Source organism: Xiphophorus couchianus, chromosome 10 (assembly GCF_001444195.1).
Source record: "Xiphophorus couchianus chromosome 10, X_couchianus-1.0, whole genome shotgun sequence".
NCBI lineage: Eukaryota > Metazoa > Chordata > Actinopteri > Cyprinodontiformes > Poeciliidae > Xiphophorus > Xiphophorus couchianus.
The window spans coordinates 4,838,044-4,849,463 of NC_040237.1; the positions used below are offsets into that span (position 1 = coordinate 4,838,044).

An 11,420-nucleotide genomic window follows, 5' to 3' on the forward strand; every position below is an offset into this window, starting at 1 on the left:
AACATTCCTATCAAAGAAATGTTAATAAATGCCTTGAATTGTAACCAACTAACTAATTGTCATTGCTAATTCATGCTTTTACATGAGCCAAAATAGCATCTATAAAATTTTAAAGTCATATACAATATTTTCAATAATTTTAATATTAAATAATATAATGTTTTCTTCAATAGCTTCCAGGTCATGTGACCTAATGACTCAAAATCACTTTGAAATAATTACAATAGTCTCTATAGATGAGGCACAGACATTTGATTTCCATTTTTAGCCATTTTCCATTTTTTATTAATTTTTTTTGTCAAAAATGAGGGTTTTTCTTCAATAGCTTCCAGGTCATGTGACCTACTGACTCAAAATCACTTTGAAATAATTATAATAGTCTCTATAGATAAGGCACAGTCATTTGTTTTCCATTTTTGATTAATTTTCCATTTTTTATTAATTTTTTACGTCAAAATTGAGGGTTTTTATTCAATAGCTTCCAGGTCATGTGACCTAATGACTCAAAATCACTTTGAAATAATTACAATAGTCTCTATAGATAAGGCACAGACATTTGATTTCCATTTTTAGCCATTTTCCATTTTTTATTAATTTTTTTTGTCAAAAATGAGGGTTTTTCTTCAATAGCTTCCAGGTCATGTGACCTAATGACTCAAAATCACTTTGAAATAATTACAATAGTCTCTATAGATAAGGCACAGACATTTGATTTCCATTTTTAGCCATTTTCCATTTTTTATTAATTTTTTTTGTCAAAAATGAGGGTTTTTCTTCAATAGCTTCCAGGTCATGTGACCTAATGACTCTAAATCACTTTGAAATAATTATAATAGTCTCTATAGATAAGGCACAGTCATTTGTTTTCCATTTTTGATTAATTTTCCATTTTTTATTAATTTTTTTTGTCAAAATTGAGGGTTTTTCTTCAATAGCTTCCAGGTCATGTGACCTAATGACTCTAAATCACTTTGAAATAATTACAATAGTCTCTATAGATAAGGCACAGTCATTTGTTTTCCATTTTTGATTAATTTTCCATTTTTTATTAGTTTTTCTTGTCAAAATTGAGGGTTTTTATTCAATAGCTTCCAGGTCATGTGACCTAATGACTCAAAATCACTTTGAAACAATTACAATAGTCTCTATAGATGAGGCACAGACATTTGATTTCCATTTTTAGCCATTTTCCATTTTTTATTAATTTTTTTTGTCAAAAATGAGGGTTTTTCTTCAATAGCTTCCAGGTCATGTGACCTAATGACTCTAAATCACTTTGAAATAATTATAATAGTCTCTATAGATAAGGCACAGACATTTGATTTCCATTTTTAGCCATTTTCCATTTTTTATTAATTTTTTTTGTCAAAAATGAGGGTTTTTCTTCAATAGCTTCCAGGTCATGTGACCTAATGACTCAAAATCACTTTGAAATAATTACAATAGTCTCTATAGATGAGGCACAGACATTTGATTTCCATTTTTAGCCATTTTCCATTTTTTATTAATTTTTTTTGTCAAAAATGAGGGTTTTTCTTCAATAGCTTCCAGGTCATGTGACCTAATGACTCAAAATCACTTTGAAATAATTATAATAGTCTCTATAGATATGGCACAGTCATTTGTTTTCCATTTTTGATTAATTTTCCATTTTTTATTAATTTTTTACGTCAAAATTGAGGGTTTTTCTTCAATAGCTTCCAGGTCATGTGACCTAATGACTCTAAATCACTTTGAAATAATTACAATAGTCTCTATAGATAAGGCACAGACATTTGATTTCCATTTTTAGCCATTTTCCATTTTTTATTAATTTCTTTTGTCAAAAATGAGGGTTTTTCTTCAATAGCTTCCAGGTCATGTGACCTAATGACTCAAAATCACTTTGAAATAATTACAATAGTCTCTATAGATGAGGCACAGACATTTGATTTCCATTTTTAGCCATTTTCCATTTTTTATTAATTTTTTTTGTCAAAAATGAGGGTTTTTCTTCAATAGCTTCCAGGTCATGTGACCTAATGACTCAAAATCACTTTGAAATAATTACAATAGTCTCTATAGATGAGGCACAGACATTTGATTTCCATTTTTAGCCATTTTCCATTTTTTATTAATTTCTTTTGTCAAAAATGAGGGTTTTTCTTCAATAGCTTCCAGGTCATGTGACCTAATGACTCAAAATCACTTTGAAATAATTACAATAGTCTCTATAGATGAGGCACAGTCATTTGTTTTCCATTTTTGATTAATTTTCCATTTTTTATTAGTTTTTCTTGTCAAAATTGAGGGTTTTTATTCAATAGCTTCCAGGTCATGTGACCTAATGACTCAAAATCACTTTGAAACAATTACAATAGTCTCTATAGATGAGGCACAGACATTTGATTTCCATTTTTAGCCATTTTCCATTTTTTATTAATTTTTTTTGTCAAAAATGAGGGTTTTTCTTCAATAGCTTCCAGGTCATGTGACCTAATGACTCTAAATCACTTTGAAATAATTATAATAGTCTTTATAGATAAGGCACAGTCATTTGTTTTCCATTTTTGATTAATTTTCCATTTTTTAGGAATTTTTTACGTCAAAATTGAGGGTTTTTATTCAATAGCTTCCAGATCATGTGACCTAATGACTCAAAATCACTTTGAAATAATTATAATAGTCTTTATAGATAAGGCACAGTCATTTGTTTTCCATTTTTGATTAATTTTCCATTTTTTATTAATTTGTTTTGTCAAAATTGAGGGTTTTTATTCAATAGCTTCCAGGTCATGTGACCTAATGACTCAAAATCACTTTGAAATAATTACAATAGTCTCTATAGATGAGGCACAGTCATTTGATTTCCATTTTTAGCCATTTTCCATTTTTTATTAATTTTTTTTGTCAAAAATGAGGGTTTTTCTTCAATAGCTTCCAGGTCATGTGACCTAATGACTCAAAATCACTTTGAAATAATTACAATAGTCTCTATAGATGAGGCACAGTCATTTGTTTTCCATTTTTGATTAATTTTCCATTTTTTATTAGTTTTTCTTGTCAAAATTGAGGGTTTTTATTCAATAGCTTCCAGGTCATGTGACCTAATGACTCAAAATCACTTTGAAATAATTACAATAGTCTCTATAGATGAGGCACAGACATTTGATTTCCATTTTTAGCCATTTTCCATTTTTTATTAATTTTTTTTGTCAAAAATGAGGGTTTTTCTTCAATAGCTTCCAGGTCATGTGACCTAATGACTCTAAATCACTTTGAAATAATTATAATAGTCTTTATAGATAAGGCACAGTCATTTGTTTTCCATTTTTGATTAATTTTCCATTTTTTAGGAATTTTTTACGTCAAAATTGAGGGTTTTTATTCAATAGCTTCCAGGTCATGTGACCTAATGACTCAAAATCACTTTGAAATAATTACAATAGTCTCTATAGATAAGGCACATTCATTTGTTTTCCATTTTTGATTAATTTTCCATTTTTTATTAGTTTTTCTTGTCAAAATTGAGGGTTTTTATTCAATAGCTTCCAGGTCATGTGACCTAATGACTCAAAATCACTTTGAAACAATTACAATAGTCTCTATAGATGAGGCACAGACATTTGATTTCCATTTTTAGCCATTTTCCATTTTTTATTAATTTTGTTTGTCAAAAATGAGGGTTTTTCTTCAATAGCTTCCAGGTCATGTGACCTAATGACTCTAAATCACTTTGAAATAATTATAATAGTCTTTATAGATAAGGCACAGTCATTTGTTTTCCATTTTTGATTAATTTTCCATTTTTTAGGAATTTTTTACGTCAAAATTGAGGGTTTTTATTCAATAGCTTCCAGGTCATGTGACCTAATGACTCAAAATCACTTTGAAATAATTATAATAGTCTCTATAGATAAGGCACAGTCATTTGTTTTCCATTTTTGATTAATTTTCCATTTTTTATTAATTTTTTACGTCAAAATTGACTAAAATTTACTTTTAGTAAGAAGAACATCCCTAAACCATTTGACAGCGAAATCTCTTTTATCTTGAAACGGCTTGGTTCGGTGACACACCGTAAAAAAGAATGGAGATTCAGACCAGCAAAATACTTAAAAAGAGGTAAGATAGCCAAAGCTGTAGCAGATGGTGTCAGTAAATACTACTATTCAAAGTTGAGGCAGACACCAATCCAAGAAATCACAGCGGGGAACATTACGAAAAGCCTCACTAAAGATGTTTTAAGAAAAATTTCATCAGAATTAAAGAAGAGTACAAGACTCCATGATGACATAATACTTGAGCTCGTGTTAACACAAAAACTGATTAAAGAAACAAGCATTAATTCAAACTCCAAGGGATATTTCCAACAACTTCACATTGACCCTTTTGCAGTGCATTTACAAACAGACACTGGATTACAGATATTGGCCCACCATCTAAGAAATTCATCACCTGTTACCCCCCACCTTGATGCCACAGGGAGTGTTGTACAAAAAATACCTGGTCAGGAAAAAAAATTCTGTATTATGCTATGGTTTTGCCAGGGATGGGCAAGGACAAACCTCCTTTGCCCATAACTGAGCTACTGACCAACAGCCATACTGTTCCTTCCATTTCACACTGGTTGATGGAATTCAACAGAAAACTGACCCACACTACCAAAATCAAAATAGCACAGATAGAAACTGACTACAGCTGGGCTCTCATTAATAGTGTGCTATTTGCCTTTAACAAGGAGGATATTTCACAGTACCTACATAGAGCGTTTGAGATTGTGCATGAACATAAAGTTGTAATGAAAAACTTCACAGTATTGCACTTGTGCTCTGCCCATATTATGAAGGCTGTTACACAAGCTTTTGGGAAAAAGACCCGTGATCGAGGCTTAAAAGAGTATGCAAGCTATTGTTTTGCATCCCTTTTAAACTGCAATAACCTCCAACTTGCCATGGAGGTGTTTTACAACATGTGTGTACTATTTGATGCAAAACATTGCAACCCCTTAGTACAAACAAGTCAAGCATACCTCAACAGCTGTATCTCCAACAACAAGTCAGAGAAAGATGAAGATGGCCAGCATACAGCAGAAGCACAACACAGCAAAAGTGACAAAAGCAACAGCATTATTGCTAACTCACCATTTACAAAGACTTTCCAAGTTTTACGGGACCAAGCTCAGGTTGACATTCTGTCCGAGGAATCAGAGATCACAGAAAATCATTACTGCTGTCCTGGTATAGTTGATGTGCTTGTGAAGAACTACATGGGAATCATCCCACTGTGGAGCGGAATGTTACTTGGCGACTTAACACGGTACAAAACACCCACATCTGCTGCAACAAATAAAACAAGCAAATCAAGAGAAACAAACTGCCATGTGGAGCTGTGGTTTGGCTTGGTAAAAAAGAACATCTTGGCCAAAAAAAATTACCTCAGACCAGCAGACTTCATCACAAAATTGTATACATCTTTACAAGGTCGGTATGTTGAACATGTTATGCAGCATGGTCTGCCAGACAAACTTCTGGACAAAACTGTCAGAGTTTTGACTAAACCGGCGGATGATCCCAAAGAAAAATGGAACAAGAGGGAAAGTTCTGCTGGTCAGACAAAGACCAAATCCAAGTATTTCAATCCCCCAAAGACATTACCCAATCCCAGAACTTCCAAAGGCACAAACAAACAAATCACCAAAGCTGATGATGATGATAATAATAAAGAATCACAGGTAAGGTTTCACCTACCTTTGAGGCTCTGTTGCAGTTCCACATAAAGAATTAGTTTGTTAAAAACAATGAAATTATCTGATAACATTTTTTTGTAATATTCATTTCTGAAATTTCATTAGAAGTAAACAAGTAATAATAGCCTGCATTTCACAATTTCATAATGTGGTTAACATGGGATAACATAATTGACATCTATGTATTGCAGTCTGGTATAGATTTTGTCTTTATTATGGCTGGCTGTTAGCATAAAGTATTATTTAAATTTTGTAAAATATACATTTTTATTGTATTACTTTCAAATGTTTTGATTTTTTTTTCTTTGTATATCTGATTTGCAGTTAACCTTGCTTTGGAAAAAGAGTGACACAGAAGTTGTAGTAGCAGTTGTTCCGTCACAGATTAAAGGTCGGAGCATTGTGATTCATCATTCTGACTTGTGCACTCTTCGACCATATCAGTGGTTGACAGGGGAGGTATGTGTTTGTTTCAGTCATTTATAAAACATCTTCATTTTCAATATTAATACAAACCAATTTTGAGATTTGTATGAGAAGACTTTTGGATGCATGTTTAATATGTGGAAATGCTGATATTCCTTGTGCAGATCATTGAAAGCCTTCTGCATGTGGCTGCCCATGCATTGGGAGTCATGGACACCTTCTACATCCTGAATCACTACTCAGCTGGTGTGATTTTGTTCGGGGACAGAACTGAGCTTCCTAGACAAAGTTTACCAAAGGTAATGGATTTCTTTGTTGCTATATTATGTCATTATAAGATGAATGAACAGAACTTTCACAGTTACACATCATTTACACAGAGCTACAAAATTGACAACAAAATTACTTCTAACATGAAATCATATGTAATGTGTTTTTGGCAAATATGTGTGCTTGTTGATAAAAAGAAGAACAAGATTTAGTTTTTTGAAAAGGTTTGAATTAAAAGCTGGGTTGGTTTTAAAAGAGTCTTCTGAAAGAATTGCCATGTTTTACTGACTACTTGGCTGTTTTAAACATTGAAACACTTGACAAAATTAATGTAATTGTTCACTGCCATGCAAGTTCCAAATATAAGTGTCATATATATGGTTATCCATGCAAATGAAGAGCTGAACATGGCAGTAAGGCTGGACAACTTCTTTAGAAAACATTACATAATTAATTCCACATTTTAAAAAAAATTCTGTACTAGACACTACATATAGGATTTCAGAGTAATGTAAATGTCAATCATTTAATAAAGTAGAAGTAAGAATCTTGATCTAGTTGCACCCACATTAATCTTGGCTAAGTAATTTCATTTGATATCTTGTATGTGTCCTACTAACTAACATCAACATCACTGCAAGCTTTACACCATCCCACAGCAGCCTGTACAGGGCAATATTTAACACCTTAATTCTTGTAAAACAGTGTATTGATTATTTTATCATTTTTAAAACACCTTGTCATTGAAAAGAAAAATTTTAAGTAAAAGTAAATACTGACATGTGGGAAAAGATTAATTGCGAGACATGTGCTTAAAGTTTTTCTTTATGTTAACATTTAAATTTTGAACATTTTTAAATGCCATTTCAGGTAAACTTTGACAACTATGAAGCAGTTCTGTCATTTGTCCTTGTGAACAACAATCACTGGAAGTTGCTGGTTTGTAATTTTTTGTCTATAATAAATATTTTTTCATTTTATGGTTTGGATAGAGCATGACATATTCACATTAGTTTTAATGAAATTTTTCTTTGTTATGCCCCTTTCCTTTGTTGATCTGTTTTAGTACATCAATGCAGAAGCCAGAACTGTGTTCCTAATAGATCCTGCACAAGTATCATCTGAGCTTGTGGACTCCCAAAAGGCAGCTAAAAGAATACAGTAAATAAAGCTCTAATAAATTTTTAAAATGTATTAAAAATTAATAAATTTGCAAAGTGACCACATAGAGATTGAGTTAAAAATCTTAATGTATGTGACATTCAGATTTAAGAATACATTATGGAAATATATTATCCTTAATATTTTTTACAAATATATTGTGTAAAAAATATTTACATTAATTTAAATATTTATGTAAATATTAATTTCAATAAACTTAACATTGTTGTTGTTAATAGAAACTGATAAGAGGAAAGCGTGAGTTGTCTTATGAGTGTAATTACAGAATACAATTGCTCTTACACAAATCATTTTGTTTGTTATCCAGAGAATACTTCAAAATGAGAAGGACATGCCATGGAAAAACAGACTGGGTTGGGATCCAATGGAAAGGGGGGACAATGCGCCACCCTATTCAACAAGACGGAAGCAGCTGTGGAGTTATTGTAGTCAAAGTAAATTAACGAGTTCATGTTTTTTGTTATACAAGTGTGGACACTGTGTAATTATTATAGAGAAAAGTTGTCTATCATCAAATACAGTCTCTATGGTTAGTTAAAATGGGCTTTCGGAATTGTGGAAAGAGTGTGTATTCACTTGGAGGAATACAGACTCCCCCAACAGTAGCCCATAACTGGGGTCAGTGCAACATGCCACACAGTATTTGTAATTACACTTCTTCCATCATCTTCTAAATGTTGAAACATTTAGATGTTTCACTACAGGTATCTGTACTAACAAACATACCTGTTTTAGTATGTGTGGATACACTATATATGTCCACATGAATGTTTAAGTCTGATGCATTATAATGCAATAAAAAAAGTCTTTAAAAACTTTTTTTTTTCTTTAGATGGCAAAAGCTTGGATGGAAGCCTTCCCTCTGATGCCAGATGTAGATTTTGACACAACAAAAAAGGCAATGAAAAGTGAAAGAAGAACTCTCGCTCTTCAAATCCTTGATGCATCAGGTATACCATATGTGCATGTCTTTCATTTCGACTTACAATACATAAACATACACACATATATATTTTAGAATCTCCCCATCTCTTTCATTACTGAACCAGTCTCGACTGGTGAATTTAAGGTTTTTTATTTTATTTGATTAAGATCAACCACCATCATCAAAGTCACCACAATAACCTCAATAAATGTGAAAACTAAAACATATACAAACATTGGAATACAAAACATGAACTTACAATAAAGATAACAAAACTAAACAGATCTCGCTGCTTTCGCTGGGGAACACTAAGTTTTGATTTCTTTGTGACAAGCACATCTTGACAGTTCGATTAATTCACTGTTTCAATGACTCTGTCAACTTAGATAGGGTCTGCCCTCATTAGCTCCTGCAGCCCGTGAGGTCAATAAAAACATAAAAACATTACAAAATGCAAATTCCATTTAACAAAATATAAACCACCAACAGTGCCAATCCAAACAGACAAAAATACCTAAACGATATGCAACCTTGATAATTTAGAGAAGTTACTTTACAAATGTATTTTAAGTAATCTCCAAGTATTAATAATTTTAAATGAATTTTCTGAAATAATTAGCTATTTTGTTTTATACATATATATATATAGATATAGATATATATATATATATATATACATATATATATATATATATATCTTGTTTGAATATGCTGTATATTATGCTGTATATTTCTTCTTGATTACAGTATTCGATGACCACTGTTGGTGTGCGATGTGCGCTGCATACAAAGCCCCGGGGTCTGGCCCTGGAATGACAGACTGGGTGAGAAATCAAGAGTTGTCAATGTAAATTTCAGAAGTAGACACAGGAAATAACTCTTGGGAGCCATGAAATGTTTTATATAACAAATGACAAGCAAGTAAACACCAAACTGTGTGACAGGAGATGAGTAAGTTCAGTACTGCTAAACATGTATATTTTCTTGTATTTGTGAACAGATCCAGTGTGACAACTGTGACCGATGGTACCATGCCCTGTGCATGAATATGAAGAGCACAGAATTTCAAAAGAAAAAAAAAGGCAGTTGGAAATGTGTATTGTGTAGTTGATCTTGAAACTAGAAACTGTGTTCATTATTGTTCGAAATACTTTTTGAAAATATCTGTGGAAAATGAAAATGTAATATGTTTGTTTGGCATTGATGCTATGTGTGATGTATAAAGTGTACTTGAATGATTTCAAAGAGATTTGAAGTCATTTTATGACGTAATCTGAAAGCTATTAAGCAACAATCTTAAACTTTAAGGAAAATATTCCTAAGAATTATAAAATAAAAACATAAAACATAAATGACTGTGCCTCATCTATAGAGACTATTATAATTATTTCAAAGTGATTTAGAGTCATTAGGTCACATGACCTGGAAGCTATTGAAGAAAAACCCTCATTTTTGACAAGAAAAATTAATAAAAAATGGAAAATTAATCAAAAATGGAAAACAAATGACTGTGCCTTATCTATAGAGACTATTGTAATTATTTCAAAGTGATTTTGAGTCATTAGGTCACATGACCTGGAAGCTATTGAAGAAAAACCCTCAATTTTGACAAGAAAAATTAATAAAAAATGGAAAATTAATCAAAAATGGAAAACAAATGACTGTGGCTTATCTATAAAGACTATTATAATTATTTCAAAGTGATTTTGAGTCATTAGGTCACATGACCTGGAAGCTATTGAAGAAAAACCCTCAATTTTGACATAAAAAATTAATAAAAAATGGAAAATTAATCAAAAATGGAAAACAAATGACTGTGGCTTATCTATAAAGACTATTATAATTATTTCAAAGTGATTTAGAGTCATTAGGTCACATGACCTGGAAGCTATTGAAGAAAAACCCTCATTTTTGACAAAAAAAATTAATCAAAAATGGAAAACAAATGACTGTGCCTTATCTATAGAGACTATTATAATTATTTCAAAGTGATTTAGAGTCATTAGGTCACATGACCTGGAAGCTATTGAATAAAAACCCTCATTTTTGACAAAAAAAATTAATAAAAAATGGAAAATTAATCAAAAATGGAAATCAAATGACTGTGCCTTATCTATAGAGACTATTGTAATTATTTCAAAGTGATTTAGAGTCATTAGGTCACATGACCTGGAAGCTATTGAAGAAAAACCCTCAATTTTGACAAAAAAAATTAATAAAAAATGGAAAATGGCTAAAAATGGAAATCAAATGTCTGTGCCTCATCTATAGAGACTATTGTAATTATTTCAAAGTGATTTTGAGTCATTAGGTCACATGACCTGGAAGCTATTGAAGAAAAACCCTCAATTTTGACAAAAAAAATTAATAAAAAATGGAAAATGGCTAAAAATGGAAATCAAATGTCTGTGCCTCATCTATAGAGACTATTATAATTATTTCAAAGTGATTTTGAGCCATTAGGTCACATGACCTGGAAGCTATTGAAGAAAAACCCTCATTTTTGACAAAAAAAATTAATAAAAAATGGAAAATGGCTAAAAATGGAAATCAAATGTCTGTGCCTCATCTATAGAGACTATTGTAATTATTTCAAAGTGATTTTGAGTCATTAGGTCACATGACCTGGAAGCTATTGAATAAAAACCCTCAATTTTGACAAGAAAAACTAATAAAAAATGGAAAATGGCTAAAAATGGAAATCAAATGTCTGTGCCTTATCTATAGAGACTATTGTAATTATTTCAAAGTGATTTTGAGTCATTAGGTCACATGACCTGGAAGCTATTGAATAAAAACCCTCAATTTTGACGTAAAAAATTAATAAAAAATGGAAAATTAATCAAAAATGGAAAACAAATGACTGTGCCTTATCTATAGAGACTATTA

At 31.3% G+C, this 11,420-nt stretch overlaps 1 protein-coding gene across 1 annotated transcript; it reads left to right on the forward strand.

Annotated features, from left to right (window-relative positions):
* The first annotated feature begins 5,419 nt into the window (after positions 1-5,419).
* LOC114151673 (uncharacterized) lies at positions 5,420-9,900 on the forward strand. The gene is made up of 9 exons (XM_028029011.1): positions 5,420-5,713; positions 6,053-6,187; positions 6,319-6,453; positions 7,295-7,363; positions 7,491-7,585; positions 7,914-8,040; positions 8,439-8,556; positions 9,279-9,355; positions 9,532-9,900. Exons 1-9 carry the CDS (start codon positions 5,483-5,485, stop codon positions 9,640-9,642), a joined length of 1,098 nt encoding a protein of 365 aa, XP_027884812.1. The 5' UTR covers positions 5,420-5,482; the 3' UTR covers positions 9,643-9,900.
* The last annotated feature ends 1,520 nt before the right edge of the window (positions 9,901-11,420 follow it).

Excerpts from the sequence above, each read along its gene's own strand:
- LOC114151673 (XM_028029011.1), top strand. The coding sequence starts at position 5,483 with ATGCAGCATGGTCTGCCAGACAAACTTCTGGACAAAACTGTCAGAGTT. Across the intron at positions 6,454-7,294 it reads CTAGACAAAGTTTACCAAAG|GTAAACTTTGACAACTATGA; the intron begins GTAATGGATTTC and ends ATGCCATTTCAG. Across the intron at positions 7,364-7,490 it reads ACAATCACTGGAAGTTGCTG|TACATCAATGCAGAAGCCAG; the intron begins GTTTGTAATTTT and ends GATCTGTTTTAG.